Here is a 13211-nt window from a genome sequence, read left to right on the forward strand (position 1 = left end):
GTTTCACTTGCCTGAGCGCTGCTTCTCTTATCTTTTTTAACGTTCAGCATCCCTCTTGTTTTATCATACTTGCCTTCCTTTAGTGTTTGTTTGTTGATAAGCACTTTGAACAAATTAGATCTTCATCTGTCTGGCTGCACCATTTAGCTGACTCGTATTGTTCGCCCACGCCCAAACAATGCTACTGTTACTTTTATCACCCATCTCTCCTTGCAGAAAGAAACAAGCCAGCCAATGCTACTAACAATTTCAAATGGAGGTGTTTATTTACTTGCCTGCACGAAGAACGAGGCATTTTTTGAGGAATGAGCCATTTCATTTTATAAACTTAATTTCACAATAATATTAAATGCAAATAATGGTACATTTTTTCAAATGTTTGGTAGGCTATGTTGTACAATAGTAGGTTCTCTTCACCCTGACTTAGACACTTTACTACTGGGCTCATTCATTTTTTGTTTATTTTTTAGATGAACTCATAAGCAGTTTATAATCTCTTAGTAGTATAGTCGTGCCATGTGTAGTTTGGCAACTGGAGAAGAGTTTTTTTAAAAACAAAAAGACACCAGGAATGCTTGCTTCCTGCTGTTTGTTGCCACTTCCAGGTGAAGTCTACTGTGATGATGCTGACAAGAATTGAACATTGAGTATTTAATCAAAACGTGACTTTCTCGTGAATGTCCATGAAATGAATGCTAACCTGGAAGGCGAAACACCATAGACGGACTAACGAAACTAGCATCACTATCACAGCAGTAATTTTGTTGCGTTAGCCTCGTGAGCAGTGGTGGTTAGCAGGATGCCAGGTGTGGGTGTGTGGCCAAAAAGTGCTACAATGCTCAAGTAGGTCGAAATCTAGCGTAAAAACGTGTTTTGCTTTCGCCTTAATTGAGATAACTTTTGTTGTGATTTGGGCTAAACAAATAAAAGTTGATTTGATTTTGATTTTGATTTCCCATTCATCAGAACTACATGCAGTTTTCTTTGGGTGGGCAGAGTGTATCCGTGGGTGGGCCCCGGCCACCCTGCCCCCCCTCTGGTAACGCCCCTGCTCGAGAGGATAAGCGATTTAATGGATGGATTGATTGACGGATGGCTAGTTTTCTTCTCTGTTTCAAGATTGGATATTTGCTAACAAAGAGTTCAGCAACACATACAGACAGAGCATATAACAATACACGCAGGCTTTATTCTTTCTTTGCAAAGAACTCTGTGTTCTCCGTGATTCCTCATCAAATCTATGTAGATTACATGTGTGTTTATGTATTATTCCCCCTGGTGGCCAAAGTGCACACACCAGAAGGTGCAGCCCAATTTACGCACACTCAAACACACACACATGTATAACAAAGAAGCAAAATCTGATCTGATGCAGACAGCAGGTGTTACGCTCCTGAATTTTACCAGCCAACCAGACTGGAGGTTCTGGTTAGGTGACTTTTCTACCACAAAAAAGGGCGGTATTATTTTGTAGACACACTGACCATGAGTATCCTTCCGTGCTCTCATCATCCAACACCCATCCAAAATTCCTGCAGAGGTTTTGCATTGCAGCTATCAATACAGTATTAATATTAATTGTGATTGGTAGAGAATAAACAAGGAACTTAAATGACATTCGTGCGGTATTGTTTTGATCTGGCCAACATCTTTGCAGGTTTTCAATTTGACTGACAAGAAATCGATAGCTACGGTATGTGGGCGGAGCCATAGGGTCCCACCGCAGGGACTGCTCAAACTGAAAAGAGGCACAACACCATTAGGATACTAATGCAGCGTTTCTGAGCATATCATTTGCACGCAAAGCTGACACAATCACTGAGGAGCTCCACCACAAAAAACAAGCACACAGAAAAAAGACGCAAAATGAGACATTATTTCACAAAGCTCAGGCAATCTCATTTTAATGAGTCTTTTACTTTTTATCAGGAAAACGGTCCCTAATGAGGCTGTTAAAGTGTTGGCAAAAGCTGACAACAACAATAGACGGGAGCGCGTTTAATTGAAGGCAGCCACTTGCTAAGTCAATGCCTCTGCAACAAAAACGCAATGTTACTTTTCTGGAATGTTCTTTCTATTGCTGCACAATGCCATTGATGGCTGCTACTTTCATTTTCCTTTCCTCACTTCTGTGCATGGAAGAGCAGTCTGCAACCCTGGCACAGCTTTATGCCCTCCCAATGAAAAATGAGACCAAATCTATGCCATTGTGCAGACAAATTTGGCGTCGGGGTAAGTGCCTCCAGCGTGCCCGTGTGCGGGTTCAAGCATAATGGCGGCAATCAACGCTCCTAACATCATCATAAACATTTGGAAATGTCAACGTGAGAAGATGATTGGTGTTTTTCGAAGCCCTGCAAGCAAATGGCTGCCCTTCTTGTTGTGCGTGCTACTTAATTAGAATAAATATGCAATCACTGACTCACACTGGAAAACCTAAGAAGAGGATGTTTTATTCAGGGGAGTGTATTCCCCGCTGGGAAGCGCAGGTTTATATAAACTCATATATTTAGAGCGTGTTTCTATGTAAACCTTATAGATGTTGCATCTTATTATCCTCTTGGTCCAATTCCACCTTAGAATTGCAATAAAATGAGATGATGCAGGGCTGAAAGCAAGTTACAGCACAAGGAGTCGAAATGACCGCTGTTGAATTGCGCATGCTATTTGTACAAGGCGCTTCAGAATTCCAGCTCTACATACTCATGGGAACACTTTGATGCAATCCGTGAGTCAAGGTCATGTCATTTGAGCCAGGTGGCGCTGGATATTCAGAATTATGCAAATCTTTTTTTTTTGAATCAACTAGTATTACATATGATGGAGATGTGTGGCATAGGACAAAGAATTTATAAAATGTTGATGAAAACCCTCTATGTTAACAATGCACACCCCAAATTTCGGAGAATTATCACTTGAGTTGTTATCATTCTACATTGATTGATTGATTGATTGATTGATTCAGTTGTTTGTGGTATGAAGAAAGTGACGAGATGAACATCCATCCATTTGTTTTGTATACTAGTTATCCTCCTAAAAATGGCAAGTGAGCTGGCGCATGTGTGTGCTACTCGCCAGAGGACCTATCGGAAGAATTATCGGCTGTTAGAAAACTGCAGTTGTTTGTTTACATGCAAACTCATTTTAGAGCAAGTGAAAGTGTCAGGCACGCAGTGATCGCAAGATTACATTTGGTTACGTTAAAGGTCGACTGACTTCAGCGGAAGTAGCCCAGATAGCAAAATAAATCGCAAAAGCCACCTGCACTTGGTCCACATACCTCAATGAATTACGGTTCTTTAGTGGTCCACATCTGGTATCCGCAATGTGAGCCACATAAGGGCCTTATCGCAGCCAAACCATAAAACCATAGCTGGCAGCCAGGGGGAGACAAACAAACAGGAAAAGAAATGTATTCAACAAAAATATTATAACGCTCTCTTAAATACTTAAAGACTTGAGTGCTTTCTTATTTGTGGAGTGTACAATCGTTTTAGTATATTGTCTGACTTCCTTTTCAAACATGAAAAAAATGTGGTCTTCTGTGACTCCGATTGAGGTGGTGGTGCAGTCGCTTGATTTCGGCGTGGGTTCACTTGCCACTCGATAGTCCACAAATGTGAGTGTGAATGGTTGTGTTTGTGCCTAAAAAAACAAAAAACAAAAAACAAACAGGATATGTAGACAAAACATTATAAACAAAGAAAGAGAATTTAGGTTTGTTTGTTTTTCTTCTAGTACTGTGCAATAAGTCATAATACGACTCTGACCCACACTCCAGCGCAGTAGGTGGCAGTAATGTAATGCGCCTCATGTCAGCTGCCACCCACCAATAAAAGAAAAGAAGAACAAGCAAGAAGATTCCAGAATCCCACTAGTAGATAACGTTGACGCTTGTTTTAGCCACAAGTGCTTCTACTCAACCGGCAGGTAAACGAGCTCAGTTGATTAGAAGCACCTGTGGCTCAAGACAAACTGTGTGGCAGGGTTGCGTCCGTAATAGGCAGAGAGGCGGACCGGTCCGTCACATATGTGGTATGCCCAGCTCTTAATAAAAGCAGTAGGAACTAAATAAAATGAAGCATTTTCAAAAAAAATACAAACAAATAAAACTAACGAACTTGCTCTAAAAACTGATTAATGCTTACTGAACTTAAAAAAAAGTCAAAATGAAATAAAAACGAACTATAATAAAAAATTCCAAACTATTATAACCCTGCCACAGACAAGAGCTGGCGGTGAAAGGCACGACCTTGACAGTTGCATCCTGAGCTCTCCACTGCGTTCTCTTCTTTATCTCGCTATTCTTTCTGCTGATGTGAGGCACTGGGTCAGTTGCCAAAACGACTTGAGTCCGTGCCCATGACAGTTAATTCCAATTGAAGAGACTCACATAGCGTGGTTTGACACAAAGGGAACAAGTGCCATTAATTATGCATGTTAAGATGCTTAAGCTACCATCCGTCAATTCCGCCATTGACACAGACCTCAACATCATGTAATGCCATTCATGCTAATTGTTTTAGCATTCTGCCCGTGCGCCTGTGCTTGTTCGTCACAGGGAACAAAAAACAAATAAGCCATGTAAACACTGAGAATGTTACGCAAGCCTTATGCCTGACATTGTGATGTGTTAAACTAGATTTGGATAGTCGACGAGTGAGATTTTTGTTCTTTTTGGAGAGACATGTCTTTCAAGGAATTGCTACATTTACAGTTCTAACAAGTTCATTCAATTGTATGTAAAATTACATCAAAAAACCCGTTGCATCATACCCTCTCGAACGGAGCCGTACTAATAGCGTTATATGCACAAACATTTCGCTTCATTACATAAGGAAACCTCATTGAAACACTAATTCATCACATTTATTTTATGACCCGCTTGTTGTTCTTGATCAATAAACCAGCAATTTGCTCTGAAATCATCCAGCATAGATCTAAACACACTGAGTTGCATGGTATGACACGTTCTTTCCAATCATCTTACGGTGGAAATACAAAAGGGTCCAATCGTGGTCTTTGGAGAGAAAAAGGAAATGGCGTTTGTCCTTTCTAATGAGTGCCACAGTCATGCGGCTCGGCAGTCTCTCCTATTAGCACACATGGTTTATTCATAAGGGCAAATGCGGTGTGAACCTTGTTGCATTTGTATTCTGCACAATAGCTTCTCATTGTCTATCCTGGGACTATATCCTTCCCATTTGGTTTCTTTATCTATTTCCAATGCTCAGCCTCGCTGGAAAAAGGGGAGCTTGATGATAAAGGCGTCAAAGGGGGCAAAACAACCTTCTGCGGGTAAAAAGAAATTGAGACCGTCTATCATCTCTGGTCAGTAAGGAGGGGTTAGGGCTTGTAATGAGCTAACACGACCCAGAAACAATCATCTTCTTTCAGGGCTTGTGTAGTATTGTCAAATGATAACCTTGCAAGTCCACTTTGTAACGTAACAAGATTCTATGTGTTCTCCTTTGTGTGTTGCTAAACAATGGATTACAAAAAAAAATACCCAATATCTGTCACAATTGCCTTTTCAGTTCATGTTTTGAACACCCAAAACATGAGCCATTCGCCTTTACTTTGTTTCAATTAGAGCTCGGACTCACACCTAAAATCTCCAATTATCATATGCGTTAATATCAGTGAATGATGATTGAATTGATTTGCATTTTGCGCTTTTCGGAAATAAAATGCCATAGTCAAACAAATGAAAAACGATTTTATCAAAGTGTTAAATGGTAAACGGAGTGCACTTGTTGTGAAATGCGCTATATAAATAAAGTTGTATTGTATTGTATTGTTTTTCATTGTTCCCATTTTAAATCCATTCCCGTTGTGATGTGATGGTCCGGTGTCCAAGTTTTCCAAATTCCAAATTCCCTTCCATTTTTTTCTAGGACGTGGCATCTCCACGATGGGCTTTATTAACTGGCTGCTTAACATTGAATTTAATGCTCGTTGCTGGCCGAATATTTGCGTATGTAGCTTTCATGCATGTATGTGCAATTGTGCACAGATGTAGGAGGTCATCCAAAGAGTCCTCTATGATGACAATATGCTATGACTAGACTGCAATCCAAAAACTCTGACTGGGCCTTCATTTTTAATGGCTAATTCGCTACTCATTTCAGGCCACCGCCTATTCGTGCACAGTGTTGGCTTTAAACAACCAAAGCATTGAAAACCTAGCTTGAACCTTGGGTAATCAGCTGGTGACCAGTCCAGTGTGTACTCACACCCAAAGTCAGGTGGGATAGGCTCAAGTGCCCTTGTGACCCAAATGACAATAAGCGCTACAGAAAATGGATGGATGGCTGGATGGATGGCTTAATGGATGGCTGGCTGGATGGGTGGATGGATGGATTTAGGCATAGTAAGCATGTTGTTATTTGGTCCAAACCACCTTTTAAGACAGAAAGACAACTATTCTGCTGCATATACGTATAACGTGGTTAATGCAAATACAATGCTCCTGTCAGAAGAGCCTGAAGAACCAGTGGAGCAGGGGGCGCGGCTTTTTTGCATGCGTAAGACGAGGTGCGCGTCAGTGCCTCAAAAGTGTGTCACAATCTCGATCGCATCTACATTACCATCGCCTCACACTCCTTGTTTATCACGCTTATCTCTGTCCGCCTGTCTTTTTCCTGCATTAATGGAAATTGTATAAAAGAAATAGAATTAGTGAAAGCAGAGCAAGATCATTTTCCTGAATAATGGAATCTCCTGATGGATGAGTGATTGCGGAGTCAGGAGACTGAAATGACAACTATTTAACTGTAAAACTAAAACTTTGCACATTTTGGTGATGTGTTGGTGTTTGTTTAATGTTAAACGGACTAAGATGAGAAAGATCCATCTCAATTTCCACACCGAGCTCAGGAGCAGGGAAAAAAATGTTTCTTGTTGAATAAATAAAGAAAACCTTTATTTCCCGAGAGCAAGGCAAAGCTATTTACTCTGTCAGTCGAAGCCGAGCATGATACGTCTCTACAGAAATTGCAAAAGATTGAGACAGAAACGAGTTGACAAAAAGGCAGAAACTGCTTTCTGGTTGACTGAGAAAACCATAGCAGGTAAAACGTGGTATCCATGTTTTCAAAGAGGTCAAAATATGTTTTTGAGACACATTGTGACAGTGCTCAACAGCTTGAAAATGATTGCAGGTTCAAGGCGATGCCAGCATGTGGTGTGTTGCCCACTGGCAGGGTTTAGCAACCCGGATTAGAGCCGAGCCCAGGAGAGCATACGCCTGTTCAGGTGGCACAACAGCATGCAGAATTACTGTTAAAGGTCGGTGAAATCAGACGCTCAATGTCGCAATTTTGTCGCAGCTCGGTGAGAACGCGCAGAAAAATATGTTTGTCTCTTTGGCAGAGAGATCCCGGCACTTTTATTATAGGGTTAGTTAAAAGGCAACGGAGGCGTATCGATTAGAGGCAGTGAATCAGTCCTCCTCTGTGTGGTGAATAATAAACTGAGTGGAAGGCAGCCAGGGGTTTGTCAGACGCAGCTTGCCAAACGGCCCATGCGCCGGCTCATTTAGGGCGCAAAGAAATGTGGCTAAGTCACATCTCCTGTCCCCCAGGAGATGGCAAATCATGTCACTGATCAGGAAGTGCCTCGGAGCTTCTTAACACAAGTTTAAATAAGCGCTCCATGGCCAATTTAACTGGCAAATGGACTGATCATAGCCTACGTACGCTTGCTGACAAGTAGCGCCGATGCAATAGAGGGCAATGGGCTCCTAATGGAACATCCTCATAAGGTGGCACACTGTCTGTATGAAATGGCTCCATTTGTGTTGCTCCGTAACTCACTGGGGTGGTTGTTATTGTTTGTTTTTCTCAGTGCCATGGGCCTAAACACAACGGCTTCGAGCTGTATGGGGAACCCGAGACAATCCTTAACTTTGTGTATAAATTATCCCAAATCGGGGAGCATTCCCTCTTGATTCCTGCTTAGTTTCGACTTCATCAACAAGAAAGTCTAATTCGAATTTGCTTCCCGTTCAACGCAGGCTGTGGGCTGGAGTTCCTGCTGGTTCTCTGCGGCCTGGAGTTTTCCTGGTCCTGCCCGCGCCACTGCATCTGCTACACGGCACCAAGCACCGTCTCCTGCCAAGCGCACAACTTCCTGACGGTCCCCGAAGGTATCCCGCCTGACAGCGAACGGATCTTCCTGCAGAACAACAAGATCCACCGGCTACTCCGAGGTCACTTCAGCTCCAACACGGTAACCCTCTGGATATACTCCAACAACATCACATACATCGAGCCATCGACCTTCCACGGCTTCACGCTACTGGAGGAGCTGGATTTGGGAGATAATCGACACCTGCGCTCCCTGGCTGAAGACACGTTCCACGGGTTGAACCGTCTCAATGCGCTGCACCTGTACCGCTGTGGACTTAGCTCGCTTCCGAATAACATCTTCCAAGGACTAAGGAGCCTGCAGTATCTCCACTTGCAGGTAATCCAAGGGCTTCACCAATATTCACTTAGAGTTAATTGGAAACAACATTTTAATTTACTCTAATACAGCTCGCTTCCTTAACTAATTTTAAATCGGTTCAACTGCAGTTCCTCCACTTCTTTGCTTTAGGGTTAAGGCAACATAAGTGAGGAGGCGGCATTTTACCAAGTCAGCACAACATTTCCACTCCTGTTATAGGGCGCCAAGGCAAAGATGTTTTTCTAAGAATTTTTCTCTCCGACAGGCTATGAGTCATTACTATTCATTGAGCACAGCTCATTAGTTTTTTGCATTTTGCATGACTTAAGATCAAAAGCCGTTTTATTGGGGCCAACGGGGCATGCAACGGGTCACCCGCACAGGGCAAGAGCAACCAGTTGCACAAACACCATATGGGGAGAATATTAAAGAAACACCTCGTAATTATTTACCTAATAGATCTTGGCTGGACTTGGTCCTGTTAAGTCTTTCAAAACAACATTTTGAACCATTCTGGTTCAGCAAATTTGGACTTCAAGAAAATGACCTTTGACCTTTGAGAAGTACTAGAACACGGGGGCGGCCATTGGAAATTTGGGGAAAATATGTCAATTTTCCCGAACGGCCAGTGTATTTCCCGGCCGGTCCAAGCCATCTAATCCGCCGCCAGCAGCTACAACAACCCCCACGCCCCCAAACCACTGTCAGCGCGTGACGGCCACATCCTGTCACTGACTACGTTTCAGCATGACGAATGACGACTCATCGCTGATTTTTCAGTACATGCCGCCCACCACGCCTCCCACCCACCAAACACTACCCCCACACCCCACATTTGTCGATTATTTTTCGGTGACGGCCGGTCGACGAATATTCCTGTTCCGAATTATGGTCCCAGCACGTCCCTGCTAGAACATAGATTACATGACAACCAGGGTCTTTTATCCAACACCACTGCCCTCACAAAACATACACAGTGTGTGGAAAAGATTTTCAGAAGAGTAGCTACAGTTTGCCATGGATTTTTGTAAAGTCAGCGTACCATTTTAACCATAGTGCAATTAATGACACTATTTTGTCATCTTGTCTCCTCAGCAAAATCATCTGAAGTTCCTGCAGGATGACACGTTCGCTGACCTCCATAATCTGAGCCACCTGTTCCTCCACGGAAATCACCTGTGGAGACTCAACCAGAACACTTTTCGGGGTCTTCGTGCTCTGGATCGTCTCCTTCTGCACCAAAACCAGATCGAGTGGGTTCACCACCTGGCTTTCCATGACCTCAAACGTCTCACCACCCTCTATCTGTTCAACAACTCCCTCATGCAACTGTCAGGGGACAGCCTAGACACGCTGCCCGCTCTGGAATACCTGCGCCTCAATGACAACCCCTGGTCATGTGACTGCAAGGCCCTCACGCTCTGGGAGTGGTTGAAACGTTTTAGGGGCTCAACATCCGCTGTGGGCTGCCAGGCGCCTATGGATATGATTGGGAAAGACCTGAAGGAACTGCATAAGGAGCATTTCTCCATCTGTTCCCCAAATTCTGAATCCAGAGCCCAGACCAACAACTTATCCGGCACAGTCAGCCCACCGTCCATGAATCGCGGCGTAGTGGCGGGGTCTGGGGGCCAGAGCAACGTAGTGAACCCCTCCAGGGCCGGCCGCCCTCGTAACTGCTCGAAGAACCGCAGTCGTGGGAGCAAGGGGAAGAGTGACAACGAGGTGCACCATTCGAAGGAGGTCATAGCGGACAAGGAAGATTCCTCTCCAGATTTCTCCGATGGAGGAAAACACGATCACACGTCCCCAGACGGCACCGTCACGAGAAGAAAGCACAAGTGTGTTCCGCGGACCACTGTTCGACCCCCAAGTGGGGTTCAGCAAGCCAACAACAGGGCAACCTTATCCCAGCCCGTATTGTATGTCTACGCTCTTGTGGTTGCCTTGACGACAACAAATATTGACGTTATTCTGCGCTGATCTACGGCGGCTCTTGTAAAAGGTTACCCCACAACGAACACAGCCCACAACACACTTTATCGCTCCTGGCCCTGTGTCTTTTATGTGTGAGTGTGATTTTGTGTAAGTGTTGTATATGAACCTTAACCATTTAGATGAGCACAAGCATAAAAACATCAGAAAGACTTGCAGGGAGTCCCACTGACTAAAGGTTCATGCAGACCAAGCGTGCACTGCCACTAAAGCCAGCTTTCATGTTCATGTGTTTTTTGTTGGTCTGTTTCAACTCTGGACCTCCAATCACCAAATATTGTGCAGAGGCGAGCATATAATCAGAATAGGTCATGAATTTGGTCTTCTTCAATGTGTTCCATCGTGCGAGACACTTTAACTGGATAGTTGATGACCGACTGTGTACGGCCCCTATCACGCTCCAATTCCTTCCTTGCTCGCAGCGGGTCCAAAATAAGCAGAAATACTTATTAACAGACCTGGGAATGTAAATATTCCTCCTATAAAATGGAATTTATAGCCACTCTTGATTCAAGGCCATAAATAGCGCGGATAATAAGCTCATTCACAGCAAGAAATCGCTACAACTAACTCCACACAGTAAGCTAGCAATCGCCCCCCTCCAACATGCGAGGCTGCCTTCTCATTTACACCTTAGCTCCCGCCCGACTGGATGTGAAGCTGCTAATTGTGTGGGGAAGCTGTGGACTGCCATGCGCTATAACCCATTTGCTCGGTTCCGTCTTCGGCTGACGAAGCCGTGAGTGTGTCCGTACATCGTGCTTGTATGTTTTTTTTTTTTACTTTCCAAGACACAGAGTGGACCTAGCGATGAACCCACGCAGCAGGACCAGCAGGACAAGTCAAACGGGGCTTTGTGGGTTTCCACAGTAAACTGGTGTCGAACTGACCCTGCCTACTAGCTGCTCATCACTAACTGAGCAAGACATTTTAGCCTGAGTCACTTGGTCATTGGCATAAAATACTCGAGGAAAAAAACATTTGTGGGCTGTGTGTGCTATTTGAACTGACTTGTGTGATTTAAAACCAATACAAAAGAACAATTCAAAAGGAGCTTAACAAACAGGGAAGGACCTTTGCCCTCATTCCGGGATCTGTTGCGATCCAGAACATTTGCAACCCAGGTCCTAAAGGAATTTTGTAAAGCACACACTGACTGAAGAACAAGTTGATGATGTGCCAGCGAACTTCTGGAGCTTATGTGCCTCCCTCTAATGGACTACGATGGTGTTTGTATTGATGATGTAACAGTGGAACGAACTATCGTGCTGATATTATACATTTACTGTCAAACTATGAGAAAAAAATTATCAGTGGCATCAATTATGATAACAGGGTTTTGGCTCCTTGAATCGGGAGATATTTTTATTTTACAAGCTAATTTTTCATGTTATATTTTCAGAACCTTCATTTGTTAACGCACAAAGTTGTCATCCTGCGTCCTCTCTCGTTCTATGGTTTTGCATTTGTGTGTTCTTTATGTTGCCAGTGCGTTCCGCGTGGCATCATCCCAAGACTCCAGAAAAAAATTTATAAAGATATTAAAATCTATATCTTCTTATGTCTCACAGTGGCAGCCTGAGTCTGTTTATTGATGCTGTGATTTTTTTACAGGCTCGTTTGGAGATAAATCAATGTCGCACTCATTTTATTGCTGCTCCATTCACATATTTTTCCCGAGGTAAACAAGAAATTGATCTGTCAGCAAATTTGGATCTTTTTTTTTCAGGTTTTACCTTCTATCTTTTGCTCTCGCTCGCAGTCTGGCGCCCCCGATGGAAGTGCAGCCGCAGCATGCAAATAAACAGAATTCTCCTGCATAAAGTGTAGAATGAAGCATATTTTGGTCAAAATCAAATACAGTACATGAGGAACTCCAAGAACGTTCATAGCCATTAGCAAAGTCAAGTAACAAAAAAAAGGATATGCTGCAGTTCCATCGAACACATGAAAAGCACATTTGTGCTCTTTGGAAGGCAAGGGTTTTGTTTTGATTAATAAGCCTTGAGAACATACATTTGGTACTTGCATACATTTCTACATTTTAAGTGAGCAGGTTGTGTCAGGTGATGAATGGGCGCATTTTTGTGTTATTACATTATTCAGGAAATATGCATCTACTTTTAGCATCTGCACAAACTACCCAACTAGCAACATATTAGCAACCAGACGTTGGATTTGCTGCAAGTACTGTATAAGCACCCCATCTACAAAGTGGCTGAGGAATTCTCTTTTGTCTGTGCGAACAGTTCAATGATAAATGGGGAAAACTGGCAACACCTGCATCCATTTGTATTTATCTGCGAGAGCACACGTGGGGGAGTCGCTAAAAAGCTTGTTAGCACACACACAAACATCCATCATACTCCTTCAAAAAAGGAGGAAACTGAGAAAAAAAACTTGTGAACTGATTTGTTGTCAAGATCATTGAGGCAAAATGTGATGTGATATCCCACTTTATATTCGGGCTGAATGATTTTGAAAAAAAAACTGTTCCCCTTAAATAGGAAGTCAACCCTTACATATTTTTTTCCAGAATATGTTCTATGCAGGGCGGCACGGTGATCGACTGGTTAGCACGTCCGCCTCACAGTTCAGAGGTCGTGGGTTCGATCCTCCCTGTGTGGAGTTTGCATGTTCTCCCCGTGCCTGCGTGGGTTTCCTCCGGGTACTCCGGTTTCCTCCCACATTCCAAAAACATGCATGGTAAGTTGATTGGACTCTCTAAATTTCCCCTAGGTGTGATTGCGAGTGCGGATGTTTGT

At 43.4% G+C, this 13211-nt stretch overlaps 1 protein-coding gene across 2 annotated transcripts in view; it reads left to right on the plus strand.

Annotated features, from left to right (window-relative positions):
* The window catches only part of rtn4rl1b (reticulon 4 receptor-like 1b), a 182079-nt gene extending 170065 nt beyond the window's left edge, over positions 1 to 12014 (plus strand). For both annotated transcript variants that reach the window (XM_086036100.1, XM_086036101.1), the window contains 2 exons: positions 8018 to 8469; positions 9547 to 12014. In XM_086036100.1, coding sequence (XP_085892226.1) covers positions 8018 to 8469; positions 9547 to 10434 — 1340 coding nt within the window. In that variant the 3' untranslated portion in view covers positions 10435 to 12014. The remainder of the gene's footprint in view (positions 1 to 8017; positions 8470 to 9546) is intronic.
* The last annotated feature ends 1197 nt before the right edge of the window (positions 12015 to 13211 follow it).

Source organism: Filicampus tigris, chromosome 7 (genome assembly GCF_054856515.1).
Source record: "Filicampus tigris isolate MCC_2025a chromosome 7, RoL_Ftig_1.0, whole genome shotgun sequence".
In the NCBI taxonomy this organism is placed as follows: domain Eukaryota; kingdom Metazoa; phylum Chordata; class Actinopteri; order Syngnathiformes; family Syngnathidae; genus Filicampus; species Filicampus tigris.